Raw genomic sequence first — 18,953 nt, forward strand, 5'->3', positions numbered from 1 at the left:
ACTGTGAAAAAATAACCATCATTGTTGAATATTTCTACTTGGCTGTCTTTCACTGCTAAGACTTTAAACTCAACAATGAAAAGGCATATTCTCCTTCACTTTGAGGCCTTTACACAGCCTGTCCTCTCTTACTGACCACCCTGCTTTTAAGGCCTATATATTCATCAGACCTTACCTTACATGTTATATTCTCCATGATGTTGCACAACTGTACTAAATCCTCGCATATGTACAGCTATAGTACATACATAAACCATAAAAACTGTCACAATGTATTTATTTATAGTTGTCGATTTACTACCTTGGCTCCAGGATTAAACTCTGAGTATATTAATTATATTTTACTCAAGTGCCTAGCAGATAGTTAAAACAAAATAAGTATCTGCTGAATAAATAGTGAATCTTACCAGCAAACAGCTTCTTAAGATGAGACTGAATCACAGACGGGTTAGTAGACTGGCCCAGTATTTCTAACAAATCATCATCACCAATAAAATAAAATCTTGGGAATGCTGAGCGTTTTTCCTAATAAAAAAATTTTAAATAGTTTTCTTTTAAAATAATTAAGATACTAAATACTCTACAATTTATTACATTTAGATTGCTTTAAAAATAAACATGCCTCCAAAAATTCATTTAATGATTTCTGACATCTTTGAAGCTGATCAAGTATTGTTAGTAGAGAGTTTCTGATTCCTGCACGAGTAGTTAATGTTGTGACTCTATTGTCTTTCTTGATGTCAGTCATTATTGATCTACAAAAGAAAAATTATTTTCACATGTATTAACAGTTTTATAACTGAAAGAGATTAAGATATTTTTATCTGCTTCGAATACATTGAGAAACCATTAACACTTTTAATAGATTATGCTAAACATTAATGTCTCATTATGATCTTCTCTTTTCACATTACAATTTCTTTTATACCATTCATTCATGAAACACCATTAAGTCCTAGCTCAGAAAATGCTATGATGACAGAGAAAGACATTAAATAATTTTTTAAGTATTTAAATAAAGCTAGGCAGGGTGGAGCACCCATATAATCCCAGCTGCTGAGGAAATTGAGGCAGGAGGATTGCACATTCAATACCAGCCTGGAAGAGTTAGTGACCCACCATCTCAAAATAAAAATTTTAAAACAGTGGAGATACAGCTTGGTGACTGAACACTTCCCTAACACATGTAATGTTCTGGGTACAATCCCCAATACCCCACACACAGAAGAGAAAGAGGGACAGAGAGAATATGTATGTGTTACGAAGACAGAGTACAAAGTTTTGTTAGAGGATAATAAAACACAACTTATAACTTCTTTAAATGCCTGAATTAAAAACAGAGAGAGAGAGCTTCTCAGAAGGTCCAAAGAAAAGAGACTGAGTACAGAGATTAACAAACACTTCACAATATGACTAAAATGCTGGCACACATGTCAAGATTTTATGTACTTGTACCAACCTAAAATCTTCATCAACTCTGCTGAAGCGTGTCTGTTCTTTTGGCAAAGCTCCACGGCCAAAAATGGGCTCCAAATACACCCACTTTCTCTGAATATGATTTAAATTTTGCAAGTACTCATCTAACTCTGCAAGTTTTCTTTCCCAAATTGACACTTTATCTTCAAATCCTTTATAATATGGAGAGTCCTTTAACGATTGAAGAAGGCATCTGTTATCCCCAACCTGGTTTACTATATCTTTCCAGTCTTTAATCAGCTTGATACTTCGACTTTGGCTGTCTTCATAGTCAATCAATGTAAACACTGCTCCAACTCCCCAAAGATCAAGTTCACGCAAAGCTTCTCTGATTGTAACTTCACCTTGTGCTCGACAATTTAAATCCTATTTAACATAAAATTCCACATTTACTATTTCAAACTTATTGTCATATAAATTATAAAAATATACTATATAAGAATATACTTTTGTACAAATTTTTATCATAAGGCAAAAACAATAAAGTGAATATATTTTACATGTAATCCTCCCCCCCAATGATATGCTATCATATGAAGGCATATCAGGTATTAAGCATTCACATTCATGTGATTCACACAAATCTATGCTTTTTACATCTACAAAAGAAAAACAAAATTCAAGAGGAAACTAGTCTGGTTTATCAAAGTTTTAGAGACAAAAAAGCCAATATTTGAGAAAATACAACTACAGAAATGTCACTGTAATCTGTCAACCCTGATTTACCTAAAAGGTTTAACAGCTAACCCTTACAATTTCTCACGATTGTGAAACATGTTCCAGGATTACTGACAAACATACAGGTTTACCTTTTAGATAGAAAATAAAACAATATGATAGAATGAGTCATATTTTCATAATAAGTGGCCAGATACAACACTATCTGCCATTTAAGCAACTATTGTGACAAGTTTCACAATTACCTACAGCCTTTAGTAAATATGATTAATAAACAAGTTAATAACTTGGTGCTCTAGATTTTGTTCCCTGTACCTTCAACTTGTAACATATCATAAGATTTAAATGCATTAGGTAAAAATGTTTGTTAAGTTTTTTATTGTAGCTGACATCCTTCTGAAAAGAAAATTTTTATTGCATTATTTTGTCTCTCACAAAGAATGGTTTACAGTATATTATTGTTTCCATAAACCCATTAACAGTGCTAGATTGATTCAGATGCATTAGTAATGAAAGAATCAAATAATACATTATTACAATTTTAAGAGAAGAAAAAGTCTGACTTCACTTAACAAAATATCAACAAAAACTATATCAAAAAAGGTCAGCATTAAGGGATATTTATAAGAATATTCTTACTTTAAGGTCTGAAGCTTTGACTACAATGGTATCTGCTACTCTGAGCAAATCACCAAACAGTAATTTCTCTAGACTAGTCCCTCTAGGAAGTCCAAGCAGGCGAAAAAGGTCAAGCCAGTGATCTGGAGAAAGATGCTCCCCTCTCACGTATTTCAAGATGGGAATTACAATCTGTTTAAAGAAGAAGAAAAAGGTATTATGTTCACATATGCAAACTATAAATTATAATTTTATGATTATTAGCACTCAAAATTTTGCACTATTACCTTATTTAACAATCTTGAAATCACATTCTTAGAATTGTATGAAAGTTTATATACTTATTTCCTCTTGTACTTTAATATATTTTAAAACATAAAAAGAATATTTCTACTTTAGGATATAATGCATGTAGACCAGGATCTAAATACTCTATAATATTATCCATAAACTTCTTAGTTATAATTTCTTTCCAGTGAATCTATAATACTTTCATCTATAATTTCTATGACTTACTTTATATTTATGACTTTTTAAATGAAATAATTTTTTTGGTTGTTTGTTTTTGACACAAGGTCTTATTAGCCAGTTCAGCCTGGCCTTAAACTCACTATATAGCCCTGGCTGGCTTCAGACTCACAGTTTGCCCTCACTTCCCAAGTGCTGAGGTTACAGGCATGCACCATTATACCCGGCTTATAATGGAATAATTTAACTGGAAAATGTATAAATTAAAACTGTGGTTCAGGGCTGGGGATTTAGCTCAGCGGCATAAGCGCCTACCTTGCAAGCAGGCAGTCGTGAGTTCAATCCCTGGTACCGATAAAAACGAAAAAGACCATGGTTGAGTTACTAAGAAAAAGATCAGTGAAAGCTCCAAATAGCACTTTTTTCCAGGGCAGGGGGGCGGGGGGAGTTGGTACCAAGGATTTGAACTCACGACCTCACATTTGCCAAGCAGGTACTTATGCCGCTGAGCTAAATCCCCAGACCCTAAATAGGATTTTAATTAATAGAATAAATTAAAACAATCTTACTTTATATTTGTCAACTTCTGATTGCAATTTCACTGTCATAACTGAATGCTCTTCAATCTTCCTTAATTTTTCATGCCAATTCATCAAAAACTCCTCAAATAGATAAGTCTTAGTCCTATAAAATACAAAAACACAACTTAAAGTTCACATACAAATAAATATCAAATTATATGAATCTACATGTTAATATTGTTTTTGAATCAAACCGAAAAGTAATCCAATCTTCATTGGCCATTTCCTGAAATCCTTGTTGAAACTCTTCATAAAGCGCCCAAATTTGTGCACATTTCTCAATGTCTTTAGAGATGGTAGATGCTAGAGAGAAGTTAGGTTCCTCTAGTCCAAAATGATGACAATCATCACTACCAAAACAAATATTAAAATATTTATAATTGTGAAAAGAACTGATAAATATTAAGTTACTTAAATTTTGAGTATATATATTTGCATGAATATAAGCATTCACATGTGTATATAACTAGTAGAGATACAGCAGAAGAGAATTTTAGATGACTTAAAATAATAGACATTTTTTCAAAAGGAACCAACATGGAGTTGGTAAAGCATACATGGATATAATTGTATATGTAATATATATAAATGTTCATGATTCTAATAAATCTATGAATTAATCTGAAAAGAGAATAGCCTCAGTCAAATATAAGATATTCTTCACTTAATTATTATAATACCATTTAATAAGTATAGTATTAAAATCTCCACTCACCTACGAAAGCAATTATTTTACTGATATAGTCACCTGATTAGATCAAACCTAAAATACTTCTCAAATCTAGTATCTTATGTTATTATAAATCAACAACCCCTTTTTTCACTGGAGGTCTTATTACTTGTTTTCCCATATTCATTTTTCTCGAAGAGGCATTAAAAATATATTCCCTAAATGTTTTATATATTCCATTTTTAAACAGAAAGCGATCATGAAACATATCCCAACCTCTCAACACAACCTATGTATAAACTTAATTTTCAAATTTTAAAGCCTTCCTTGAAATTTGCTCTAATATCCCAAACACAACTCCTAAGAGAGTAGTAATGTGGACATATGCATGTATTATTTGTATTTTAAAACTACTAAAATTTGTGAAGGAAGGTATCAAGACAGCAGAGATAAGAAAATTACTGGCTTAATATAAACAAAATTTATTTCTCAAAATAAACTAACAATTTTAAAGAAAAAACATACACTAGCTTTTTTCTTAGGACTTCAAGATCATCAAATTCAATTTTTTTCTCTTTTATTAACTTTGCATTTTTTTCAAGAGAATTATGCTGGCTAGTTTCAATAATATCATCACCAGGTTTCAGTTGGTCCCAACGAGCTTTAAATTTTTCCAGTTCTTGATAATACATCTGAAGACGTGATTTCACATTTCCTTTCATTACTTCAATCTACAAGCCAATAAAGTTTAAATAATTTAACGCAGAGTAAAGTTGCATTTAATTTTCATTTCTAATGTTTTCTGTTTAAAAGTAAAAAAAAAAATGACATGAACTTTTCAAAGGTTTACATTTTTATTACTGATTTAATCATATTAAGTTAGATGATAAATTAACAATTATCACCATTAAACAAGCCATTTTTGTGATTAACAGCACCCATGACAACTGTGGACAAAAGTATATAGTTTAAAAATTAATAAAAGACTGCTGGTTGTTTTATGTCATAGACTAACTTCTGGTTATCCGAATATGAGCACAAATCTCCAGGCTGTATCTTAAAAGACAGACTGTTCCCCTTTCTCTTTCCTCTCTCCCTCCCCTCTAAGATAAGAAGTGAATGTGGTAATAAACCCATGTGGGGCAATACCCTAGAGACACTGCGAAGTTAAACTGAAGAAATTTGGGCCCCAGACAAAGTTATGGAATGAAGGTATTATTTCAGCTTGCAATCTAACTTGTTGATACTTTTTTTTTTTTTTGTCTTTTTCATTTTTATTGGTACCAGGGATCAAACTCACGACCGCCTGCTTGCAAGACAGGTGCTTATGCCGCTGAGCTAAATTCCCAGCCCCTGCAATATAACTTGAAAAAGAAACTTGAGCTTTAAATTTTGGAGTCTCCATTTGAATAGTCAAACAGATGGTTTAATAAATGCAATAATTAAAAAAAAAAAGAACATGAGTTTCAGATCACCTTAAGACATATAAATAAATTAATTCATAATACTGAAAATAAAATTATATGTTAAAGGGACTATTTTCTTCTTTGGATATGAAAATAAAGAGAAACCATATGAAGTTATTATTTATATTAAGTATTGACTATAAAAGTACAGAGAACAGACAAATTCAACAATGACATTAAATTCTTACATGCCTGGGACATAATGAAATAAATATAAGAAAAATTTTATGTGAGATTAAGTTAAATCCCATTTTAATAAAATAATTAAAAGTTTCATACCTGGTCTTTAATCATAAGCTGATGACTTTCCATCATTAATTCAAATTTATCCCACTTGGCTTTCAGATTACTAATTATTTCTAACCCTCCACCTGCCACAGTTCTTAAAAGTTTGTTTTTATCTTCAGCTTCTTGAAATAAAGGCAAAATCTAAAGGTTAAAAAAGTATGACCAATTATTTTCCCAAATCTCTTTATGATTTTAATTTTTGCTTCATAATTTGCTTTCCCAAAATCAGGGTTTTTGCTTTTAAGTAATCTGTTAAAATCCTAGATATAAAATTTCTAACACTTATTTATACCAAATCTAAACTAAGGCAATCTAACATCAGAAGTAACAAGTGTACTAATAATACTAATACGAGTTGAGTAAATCCAAGAATCCATAGAGAGAGTAACTAGTTTTTAAAGTAAAATTCTCATTATAAATGCTCAATTCATCAGAAAATGCTAAAGAATCTCCTAAAAGAGTAGGATTATTGTTTTTAAGAGCATAAATTAAGAAAAATATCCTATTTTATAGAGAAAAAAATCATGAAAAAAGTATTCAAGAAAGGGAGATGAATTGTTTGCTCATATTCTAATACATCAAAAAACCGACTTCTAAAAACAATATGAAACATTACCATTAGTGTTTTCATTAAACTATCACATAATCAAGAGCCCAATCATGATCACGATTAAAAAGACATTCTTGGCCGGGGATTTAGCTCAGCCAAACAAGTGCTTGCCTGGCAAGTGTGAGGTTGTGAGTTCAATCCCCAGTACAAAAAAATTAAAAAGACATTCTTTTGGGTTCAGATTATGTATTTCTACATAATCACATAAAATTATCTAATTTAAATATCTCCAGTTCAATAAAAATAATAACAACCTCACTTTATGATTCTCACCTCTGGCTTCCGTTCTTGCAGCTTACCATACTGTAAATTTGCATCACCTATTTCTTCCACAGACTGGGGTATAATTGTTAAGACTTCCATAGCCTCAGTAACAAATGTATCAATCTCATGTAAATGAGCTAAATAGTAACATTAAAATATAAGACATACCATTATTATTATTATTATTACCCAAATATATTTATTCACATAATTTCTAAGTGGAACAGTTTTAGAAATAATTCCTGCATAAACTCCTAGATTATAATTCACTCTCATATAACAAAATTTCAAAATATTAAATAGTAAAATGAAAACGTAATCATTTCCCATTATGCTTAAATTTTTTTAGAAAAAAAGTAAAATGTAACCATTGTTAGTATGCTTTACTAAAAATCAGAAGTCTTTTCAGTTTTCTTGTGTCATTTGAAGAGATAAGGAGAAATGGAATATGCCAGAATTACCTACATTTCTCAGTAACATACAACAAAATGAAACCAGCTCAAACTTCAAATAATACAGGTATCAACAGATTTTAGAACTCATGAGAATGAATGAGAACTTTCTTACTTTTATAAATTATCATTTTGAACAAATTTTATTTCATAATGTTGCCTAGTTCAGTTTCACTTTTTAAGCATCACTGAAATTCATATTTTATACCCAAATTACATCCCTCTATATAGAAAATAAAATTAAAGTGTCTTTACCTTGGATGGACTTCTTCAAAGAAAGAACAAGCACATCAAATAACTTCTGTATGAGATCATCAATCACAGTCTTCACAGGGTTGCAATTAATATTTAAGCAATCCACTTTGACAGCACTAAAAAATGTCAACAACATATTTAACATGAATATTGTAATGGCTTTGTACAAAATCAAAATTTAAGTTAAATGTATTACTGTGATTTTTCTCTCTTTTTGATTTTTTGTTTGTTTGTTTGTTTTTGAAACACAGTCTTATTATGTAGTGCAGGCTGGCCTTGAACTCACTTTCGTAGCCCAGAATGGAACTTACAGCAATCCTCCTACCCTAACCTCCCAAATGCTAGGATTACAGCATGTGCTGCAACACCCAGCTTACCATGATCTTTAAACACATCTAGATTTTAGGTTCAATTTATACCTACTATTTCAAAGTTATTTTTGCTGAACAATGTAAATATATCACTAATTTTTGATCATCCCCCTATGTATTAGTTTTTTACAAAAGCATTATAAATTATTAAAGAATCAACAGAATACATTTAAATATTCATACATTTTGTCATAGCAGAGAATATACTTATTTAAATATCTGTAAAATAAATTCAGTATCCTGCAGACAAAATATAAACATTTGAGTAAGCAAATGAATTAAGGCAACATTGCCTTTTATAGATAATATACACACTGTTACACACAGCCTTTCATGGAAAGTTTTGCTAAGAGTGGCTCCAGAGGTAAGAATATCAAATAACAAGGAAGATAAATTCTCAAGTAGCTAGATTATGCAACACTCTTCAGAGGCCTTGGTCCACATGTAGAACAATACATAAATGCAACACTTCATTGTATGCCTCCCAGGGCATTCAGAAAGAAAGCAGTTGAATGTCATTAGCACTATATTCTCTGGTATGCTCTCACCAGTAATTTTAGACCATAATTAGACTGTGCTAATGCACAACGAATATTAGCTTCTCATACCAGTGGTGAAGAGAAGCCTCATCCTCCAATCTATTCTACCCAAATACATATCAGCCAGCACCTCTGTAAAGGAAATGTCTTTCATCCCTACCCAGATGATGCTCAGATGTCACAGCTGAGATCTATAGAAGTGAAGAATTTTATTTCAACACAATTAAGTGGAGAATACCCTCACTATCCATGTCAAAAACTGTGGTATTCTGGTATAGCAACGCTACATTAACTTTGAATACCTCGGAAGTCGCTCTACTTCTTTCCCTTTTACTTTCAATGCTTTAAAATTCTTCTCCCAATCATGTACAGTAAAAAGATGCTTTTCCGCCAGAGCTTCCATATCAACTTGTCCAATCATAATCCATTCCTATTTAAAGAATGAAAAGCATATTATTAGATAAATAGAATAAGTTGCTATTGAAAATATTAGGGTACAACTATTAAGACCGAAAAAAGAAAAAATGTACAGTATTCAAGTACATATTGATTTAAATAAGTAAAGGTACTTGTTAATGCATAGTCTAAGAATAGACCGGAAAAAAAAAAGCTTTAGTACGTAAATATAGTAATCACACTTTAAGAGAATAAAACTTTCTTTAGATTATCTTTTTGAAGCAGATGTTCATAAAATACAAAGACAGAATCACCTCTCCAAAGCCAAAACTCACTGTGATAAACTACAGATCTGGAAATATCCACATTTACCCAGTAGAGTCTAGAAATCTAAAATGTACAAGCACCGCAGTAAGGAAATGAACAAGTTTTCAGTCATACATCTCAGAACCAGTACAAATAAGCAATGAAACTGGGCTTTATACAGTATTTGGAACTACTTGCTATGATGCACTTAAAGCAGTAAGAAATGGTCTGCTCCACATAATGCCATATAAATGACACCACATACATACCACATAGCCCAAATGCATAGTAAGCTTACTATATGGGTTTGCATAAGGTCACTCTATGACAGTGGTGGCGAACCTATGGCACGTGCGCCACAGTGGTTTTTTTTGTTGTCACTGAAAGCTCTAAAAGGTTTACCCTCACACTCTATCATATTCACACAAAACAAAACATTTTTCAGGTTATAACTAACTCATTAAGCAACATGAGAATGTCTATATACTGTCCTGAATTGACTAAAATTTGAGCACTTCCCCTCAAAATACATTTTCTTTAGGAGAATTAAAACTGGTAACAATGGTCAGGCATGGTGGTGCACGCCTATAGTACAGCATTTGGGAGGCTGAGGCAAAAGGATCACCATAAATTTGAGGCCAGAATGGGCTATATCGTGAGTTCAAGACCATCTTGAACTTCATAGTGAGACTTTGTCTCAAAAACAAATGGCAAGTCATGTCACAATTTAACACAATAATAAAACAACTTTTATTCTTAATCTTCACAAAATAATCAAAGACAAAAAACATAATAATGTTTTTTTCATCTGCAGCATAAATTTAATTGTATGAGAATCCACAAATTGGGCTTTCTGGTTTATCAAGTTTTAATTGCATGCCACATAAGATAAACTATTAATGTGACATTTGGCATTGATTTAATCAGTTGAAATTTTATGAAAGAAAGGAAACTTATGTGTTCTGTACCTTATGCTGATGTAAAATAGCTGACAGTCTTCTAAACAAATCTTCTGCTTTGCTGTAAATAGTCAGAAATCCACTTGCATTTCTATCAATCATAATAGAAAAAATAGATTCATCTCCTGCCTCACCCACTCCCCTAAACTGATTTGGAATGCTGATGAATCTCTTCATTTCTCTGTAATATTTAGCCCGAATTTCTTCAAAAGGGGGTCTGAATTGTAACCGTCCCTGTCTGAAAATAAAATATAAATTTAATTACACATATTAATTTATAATTTAATTACCTATTTAATTTAAAATATACATTATTAGAAAATTGTGAATTGAAAATTAGATTGGTATATTAAAACACCTTACTTGTAAGTTAAGTCAATATTTATTTCTGGCAGATTCTCGTTAAGTGCCTCTAAACCCATCTGGTACTGATGCTCCAGAGCTTTGTACAGCTGATGATTCCAATGCTGTTTCCATGCACGCATATCACTTGCTTGGAACCCCTAACATGGTAGTCATATTTTTATTTAAAAATTAGATGGAGAATAGATTTTTCATTTAATAATTTCATGTCACATAAAGTATGCTTATAAGTAAAAGAGCTCATTTTAAATATCCTAAAACATGAAATTATCATTCTCAGTAAGTTCATATGTCAAACAGGAAAATAACAAATCATCTTGCTATGAATGGTACATAAAGCAATCAATAACATTAGAAAAGTAAACTACTATTAAATGGATTTTTATATTTGGACTTTAGAATGCAGTAACACAAAGAATGGTTTATTTTATAAATTTTTTAGTCATTTTTCAAAAATTCCCATGAGGCAGAGGACTCATATTCAACTAAGGTCCCATTATCACCCATCACATAGTAGGCTTTGTATTACTACCTCTATGTGTATCATGTTCTGTCAAAATATGAATAAAACTGAAATTTTACTGCCCTTCCAAAAAAAGGAAACAATTCTGACAGTTATTTTTATCATTAGTCTTCCTTTCCACTTCCTAAATGATTCACTAGGTATTTTAAAATGTAAGGACTTTAAAATATTAGAATGCTGTTATGACTTAAGATCTAAAATGTGCCCCAAAGCCTCATGCACTCATAAGTGAGGATTCCGAGAGGAGACAGGATCACGGGTGTGTGGTACTCACTGCTGGATTAGTCCACTGATGGATTTACAGTGGAGGAGACCTGGTAGGAAGAGGCAGGCCAATGAGGACATGGCCTAGAAAGGTGTGCACATGTACAAGACATCCTTCTTCCTCCCTTGTCTCTGCTTCCTGCCAGCCATGACATGAGCAGTTTCTTCTCTGCCATGCCCTGCTGCCATGTCACCCTGTCTTGGAGCCAACAGACTATAGAATGAAACCTTCACAAACTGTGAGCCAAAATAAACCTTTCCTCCTAAGAACTGTGGATTTTGGGCATTGTATCCTAGTGACAAGAAAGTATCTAAGACAAATGCTCAAGATAAGTTTACACACTTTTTTGGTTCTATATATTTTTGTTTTTGTCTTGAAGTTCCAAACTACATATTTAACTATGATTCCACAGCTAATACATATTCAACTATAATTCTATCACCACCTAATACATAGCAGACCATGTATTACCCCCTCAATGTAAATCATATCTTATGTCAAAATGTGAGTAAAAACTGAAATTTTAATGCCTTCTCTGAAAAAGGAAACAATTCTCACATAGTTATTTCTGTTACTAGTCATCTTCCTAAACTTTACTTTGTGTTCTATAGATGTCACAATTAAAGAGAATTAACAAACAACAGATATTTAAATACCAAAACAGAAACACCACAAACTCTAAATTGGGAAATTTAGCATTCTGTAAAACAAACAAAATTGTTTTAAATTTAAATTTAAATTTACTGCTAAGTTTTGGTCTTAATACATATAATTTTCTCAAAGAATTCTAAAGTCACTAAGAATTTATTGGCAAAGATTTAAAGATAGATATATTTCTTATCAACTCATATATTCATATCTGAAAAGATTATATTTCAAAATACAGACACAAAGTAAAATATACTCTACCTGTGCTTCTACACTTGCTAAACCAGTTCTCAATTCTTGTAACCCATCTTTCCAACGTTGCTGCTGCCGAAGCAGGTCAATATTCATAAGAATGACCACCTATTAAAAATTAGAACATAACAGTCTTAATGTATTGCTATTAATACAGTAATTTTCATTAGAGAAAACTGATAAATATCATTTTAACTAAGTGAACAAGTTCTATTCAACCTGTAAGAAATATCAAAACCTGCCTAATGTACTAAGGTCAAAACATCACCTCCTATGGTATTTCTGTCAAAGTTCCATAAGAAAATATCACATAAGGTCAAAATGAAAGACACTCCACAAAATAAGTGAGCACCACATTTTAAAGGTATCATAGTCATGAAAAACAAGAAAACACTGAAGAGTGAAAGACTATAGAGACTCAACAACTAAATGGGAAACAAAAAAATGAATTATATCCCAAAAAAGAAAAAGGATTTTAATAGAAACAATGATAATATTAAAAAAGATCTATCTCCCGATTTTGATGCCTATGTTACACTATCATAAATTGTTGACCTCAAAGGAAGCTGAGTGAAGGGTAAATATGATATTACTTTTGCACTTTAAGTTCCAAATTATTTTCAGATTAAGTTTTCTTTTAAATTATATCCTAATTACTTTTTAATAATTATATTAATCCTATTCAATTTTATAAACAGAGCATACCTTTTCACAAAATGTAGTGTGCCATTTCCGCAGTTTTCTATTTTCAGTGGCAAGTCGTTCAGCAGCATTTTGGAGTTTCTGGATATAACCTTCCAGTTCTTTTGGATTATCCCAAGTAATTTGTGTCTTTCCTCCACTTCCTGCTTTTGAATTCTATGACACAGCAAAACATACGTAGTATTTCCATTACTTGAAAAGATACACAAATTCAAATGACTTCTCAACTGAGGAAATAGAGACCAGCAGAAGTGAAAAGACACTTTTAAAGTGCTAACCAAAAAGAACTGTCAAATACGAATTGTGTATCTCGTAAAAACATCCTTCAGGGGAAATGAAATTATTTTCAAATAAAGGAAAACTAAGAGAATTTGTTACTACCCTACCCACTCTTAAACCATGGCTAGAGGAAACTCTCCGCATTACAAGGAAATAATAACAAAAGAAGCTTGGAACTTCAGAAAGGCAAGAGAACATTGGGATGAAGTTGCGTGTGTGTGTGTGTGTGTGTGTGTGTGTAAGAGACAGAGACAGACCTTAACATATACCTATAATAAACTTGCTAGGGTTTAGACCGCAAATGCTCATGTGTGTGGGAAGTGATCTGGACCCGGGTGTGCTATCCTCACCAGAGCATCACTATATGGATGAGCTGAATGTGCTATTAGGCAGTGGGGCCTGCTGGAGGCAGGTAACCAGGAGTGCGACCAGAAAGGGTGAGCCCAACTCCTCTCTTTTTTTCTGTTTCCTGGTTACCATCTTCCTGGTTACCACCCGGTTGAGCACCTTTCTTCCTCTGTGCCCCGTCATCCTGTTTCTGTCTCGGAGCAGCCTTTAAATTGCAAGTGTCAAGTATTATGTCTTGGAGGATGGGACAGTCACTAAGTCAAAGCTTTTCTCCTGCTCATGAGTTTCTTAAATCTCTTACTATTTCTGAAGAGACACAAATCTTATTTTGTAAAACTGTCTTAGGAGAAGAAATTACATTTAGTATATATTACATGAGATGTAACAGTAGATAAAAAATTAGGGTGAAACTTAACAATACCAAGGATCTTTGTAACTCTTCAGCCACTCACTGTATTACAGAACTTTTGGAGGGCAGGGACTCATTTATACATGATTCTGTCTTCAAAACTATACACAGAAAAAGTTTTAAAAGATATATATCTAACTGCAGTATCTTGGCAGCATTATAGGACTTTTTAAATTTTTTCATTATAAACCAGGCTATTCCAGTATAAATTAAATAACTTCTCATAAATTTTAAGCTCAATTACTAATGTGCAAAAAAGAATTAAGATAGTATGTCTATCAGTTGAAAAGGCTTCTTAAAGATTAACCCTGTGCTAGCGTCTAAAAACCTCAGTTTCTAAAAACCTGGTGAGAATGGCTCACTGTTTGTAAATGTACGGTTTGTGTTTAAACACTTGTTTTCTGTCTAAAACCGCAGAATTTGGGTACACACTAAACCAAAAATGCCTATGTGCCATCCCCTAATATAAAATTGAGTGTTGAGTCTCTAATCATTTTCCCTATAAGACAGCATTTCATGTACTACAGGGTATTGCTGAGAGAATTAAACAGGCCTCTGTGAACCTGCGTGAAGCTTACAACCTGGTTCCTTAGACTTAAGTCCATGCATCTTTCTCTTTCCTAATTTTGTTTTGTATCTGTTTACTGAAGCAAGTTATTGCTGTAAGTATGACTGAATTTCAAATCTTAGAAGTACAACTATACACTAAATTCTGTGACTTTTCCTAGTGAATAATAGAACAGGGGAGAGGTCTTGAGGTGCTTGAAACAACTAGCTACCCACTTTCAAACAAATAATTAAAGGGTATATTCCTCTTTTTATTTTTTTATGTCTATGAAGACTAAAAAATAGAAATTTCAAAAAGCTAGCAGTCAGATACTAAAATGTAGTTTAAACATTACTATGGGTTTTGCTAATTCCAGATATGTGAAAATTTAAATAAGCACAAATAAACATCAAACATGTTTTAGATAACAAAACTGAAAGTTGGCAGTAAACCACTAATGAACTTTGTATATATGAAGACCTCAAACATCAAGGAAAAATAAATATAATAGCATGTAAATTATACACAATCCACATTAATGCAATTACTCAAAACAAATTCCAAAATACGTAAAATACTAAAATTATTTAAATCTTCAGCTGGAAAAAATTTACTTGTCAACTGGAGGACAAAAGAAAGTCTTGCTCAATGGTTATACTAAGGTGAAGGGTTGCAGAAAAGCCAAATAATAAGAATCACTTCGTAAGAGACTATTTTTAGACAAGAGGTAGAGAATACAGATTCAAAGAAAGCATGTAAGGTAGAGTTGGGGGGCAATGAGTACAATACATACATATACACACATACATATATATACACACACACAGCATTTCTACAGAAGTTATTTTACATGTAAAACCTAATTATAAAAAATCCATTTACCTTAATTATCTGTTCAAATGCTAAGGCAGATTGTAACATCATTGGCCTCTGACTTTGAATCATTTGTTGATCAATAGAATTGTAAAAATGTGCCACCTACAAAGTAAAAGACAAGTTAGCAATAACTGATAACACATTTTTTTTTGTACTGGGAATCAAAATCAAGACCTCGCACAGGCAAATATAACACTGAGCTACATCCCTGACCCACATTCCATTTTTAAATTTTCATTTTTCCTCATTTTTAATTGTTTGAATGGCAGTTAACATTTCTCAATTCTAAGATTAAAAAAATAGTTTTCTATCTCAAATATAAGATGTCTTCATGAATTACTAAATACAATGAATACATACTAAATTCCTATATTTTGCCAAGTCACATCTGGAGGCTTATTAGACAAGAATAATAAAACTTAGTCCCTGGATCAAATTTACAGCCTCACAGGGGAAAAAAAAAAACAAAAACAAAGAAGCATGATAACTTCTATGAACCAGAATTCTTAGCTCTTGCATCTTTCGAAATCTGCTCCTTCATTCCTCTAGATATACCACAAGATTTATCCATTTCCTGAGCCAAAATTATTTGTCTTCAACTCTTCTCTAACATTTCACATCAGCAAAAACCTACTACCTATACTTTAAAAAGTATATATACATATAAAAAAATATATATTTTGAATTCAACCAGTTCACACCTTCTATAAATTTCACTGCAATTTATACATCCTCATCTCGTGGCAAGAAGAATAACACACACTGCTAATTAGTATCCCTGCTTCCAACCATGACACATATAATTTAAGAAACCAGAGTGGTATTTTTTATACATATATTACATCTCTTGCCTATTCAAAATATATGACCTCCCAATATACTTGAGAATAAAAACTAAATCCCAAAACTCTCAATATAATAAAGACTGAAATCCAAATATAAAACCCATGACCTTATCTCAGCACATACAATTCTACTTAAACTATACCTCAATCCCACCCACCACAAGCCTCTCCCTTATTGCACAGCAACCCAAATGACCTCCGTCTAGCCTATGACTGAGTGAGGCTTTCCTCAGGAAATTTGCATCTTATTATTCCCTCTGCAATGCAAATATCTAGATGGCTTTTTGCTCATCTCACATCATTTCTGTTCTCAAATAGTACCTTCTCCTCAAGGCCTGCTGAAATCACTCTTTGAAGTTTTTGTTACCATCTGTTTACTATGCTTTTTATTCAAAGTACTTTTCACTATCTAATGTATCCTAGGTCTATTTGTCTTTATTACTGGAAGGAGAGATCTGAAACAGTGCCAAGCAGATAGGATACACTCAGTGAATATTTATTAGTCTAAGAATCAATATGTAGAAATACTTCATAGGGTGGAGGGGTGGACAAAGGATATTGTCAACACAATGTCATTTGACATTGAGAATAAAAAAAAAAAAAGAAAGGTTCACATAAAAATATAAAGTAGATACTCTAGGATGACTCTGAGGACAAAAGAAATGAAGTTTGTATCCCCAGCACCTCAAACAATTCTTGGCACATAGTAATGTTTATAAAGTAAACAACTATACTGACTCTTCTTATTCCTAATATGTATGAAAATATAACTTATTCGGTGGAGAATAGCTACTCTTGTTCAGTATCACAAAAGTAGGCCCAGCCAGGAGAAACAGCTCAGTTGTAGAGCATGCGTAGGACCCTGGGTATGGTACTCAGGACCAAAAATAAAACAAAACAAATACAATAGGCAGAGAAAGCATAATCAGGAAAACTAGAAGCATCAGAAAATATACTATCACCCCAAGCTGGTCATGCTGCTCTCTCTCCAACGTTCTACTTCACACTCTCTACTCCAGCTATATGTGTTCATAAATAAAGCTGTCTATGTAAACTGATTTTCCCAGTTGCTCTTTCAGAGGTAAGTAAAAAGTATATGATCACTTCTTTACTTGTTGCATCCCTATTGTGATAAACTAAATACACGGGTTACAAAAGTGAGCAAATCTCTCTGCTTGAAATGATCACTCACCCCTCCTGGGCACCAGAGAGAATACACCCATACTCTTCCAGAGGTACATCAAACATCAATCCTCTGAAATGAATTATGTGATGCTACTTCTATGCTTGCCCTGGAAAACAAGTAAAAATCCCCATCCTCTATGCTTTCACAGGACTTTGGATATAACATAGTCCTTATAGTACATGAAACATTGTATCTGCTTGTTCACAACCTGTCAACCTATATAGACAATAATTAAATAAATATGGAGTCCAAGAGATTTGTATCAAATAATAGCTGCATAAATTACTAGCTATGTGACATTGGAAAAATGTAATGCACATGCTTTGCAATTAGATCAGTGCTAAGACACAAAGGATATATTTCAAGACCTACAGTGGATGCCTGAAACTGCAGATAGGGCTGAACCTCAAATTTAATGCCTTTTCTATCCTAAGCACCTATTGCATACTGTGGCTGTTACTTTTGTAGTTTGACATGTGATTGTGAAATTAGCATAAATTTATTTTTTGTCTTTTTCGAACTTTGCAGGTAGGAGATTCACTCTTAACACACATTAATAACATTCTTAGCACAGAATTGCTTTCTTTCCTTATTAAGTTGGGAATTTTTCCTCTTAATTAACTTAAAGGAACCACTTTACAACTACTTTTTGGCATAAATGAATTAATAACATCACTACTTTTGTGCTTTGGAACCACTATTAAATAAAATAAAAGTACTTAAACACATGGAATACTATGACAGTGATCAGATCTGTTAACCAAAATGGTTACTATCAAGGGTAGCATTCATAGCATATTGGACAAAAGTATGAAACACACACCAAAGGGGTGGCACAGTCTGAGCTTTTACCATACTATTCAGAATGTGTGCAATTTTAAAATTATAAATTGCTCATTTCTGGAATTTCCCATTTAAAATATTTAAACTCCAGTTGACCACAGGTATTAAAAAAAAAACTATAGGAAAGCAAAATAGTAGAAAAGGGAATATACTACCATAACTATCTACCACAAAGCCTGGTATTTAATAAATGTTCATAAGTTTATTCTCTCCCACTAGATCAGTGATTCTCACCCTAGGAACATCTAGAAATATCTTTTCTACAGGTATTTTTTATGATCAGTACCAGGTAGGTACTATTGGAATATACTAAGTATAGGCCAGGCATACTATAAAACATTGTGTATTACAGAAGTTCTCCCAATGGGGAAAAAATTGATACAAACTATCAAAACTGTAAGGGTAAGAATACCTGTACCAAATTACGAGAGTAATATTTTCATATCATTATATAATATCTAGCAAAACAG

At 32.4% G+C, this 18,953-nt stretch overlaps 1 protein-coding gene across 4 annotated transcripts in view; it reads right to left on the reverse strand.

The window, feature by feature from the left end:
* Dync2h1 (dynein cytoplasmic 2 heavy chain 1) overlaps positions 1 to 18,953 on the reverse strand; it is a 280,807-nt gene that overhangs the window by 245,116 nt on the left and 16,738 nt on the right. For all 4 annotated transcript variants that reach the window (XM_063256154.1, XM_063256153.1, XM_063256152.1 and 1 more), the window contains exons 13-28: positions 15,616 to 15,711; positions 13,154 to 13,306; positions 12,458 to 12,556; positions 10,761 to 10,900; positions 10,407 to 10,635; positions 9,039 to 9,166; positions 7,827 to 7,942; positions 7,129 to 7,256; positions 6,237 to 6,386; positions 5,017 to 5,222; positions 4,016 to 4,171; positions 3,810 to 3,924; positions 2,794 to 2,964; positions 1,460 to 1,842; positions 623 to 755; positions 408 to 525 (exon numbers count right to left, since the gene is read on the reverse strand). In XM_063256154.1, coding sequence (XP_063112224.1) covers positions 408 to 525; positions 623 to 755; positions 1,460 to 1,842; positions 2,794 to 2,964; positions 3,810 to 3,924; positions 4,016 to 4,171; positions 5,017 to 5,222; positions 6,237 to 6,386; positions 7,129 to 7,256; positions 7,827 to 7,942; positions 9,039 to 9,166; positions 10,407 to 10,635; positions 10,761 to 10,900; positions 12,458 to 12,556; positions 13,154 to 13,306; positions 15,616 to 15,711 — 2,521 coding nt within the window. The remainder of the gene's footprint in view (positions 1 to 407; positions 526 to 622; positions 756 to 1,459; positions 1,843 to 2,793; positions 2,965 to 3,809; positions 3,925 to 4,015; positions 4,172 to 5,016; positions 5,223 to 6,236; positions 6,387 to 7,128; positions 7,257 to 7,826; positions 7,943 to 9,038; positions 9,167 to 10,406; positions 10,636 to 10,760; positions 10,901 to 12,457; positions 12,557 to 13,153; positions 13,307 to 15,615; positions 15,712 to 18,953) is intronic.

Source organism: Cavia porcellus, unplaced genomic scaffold, assembly GCF_034190915.1.
Source record: "Cavia porcellus strain 051 isolate PalLab524CR breed Dunkin Hartley unplaced genomic scaffold, mCavPor4.1 scaffold_9, whole genome shotgun sequence".
Lineage (NCBI taxonomy): Eukaryota > Metazoa > Chordata > Mammalia > Rodentia > Caviidae > Cavia > Cavia porcellus.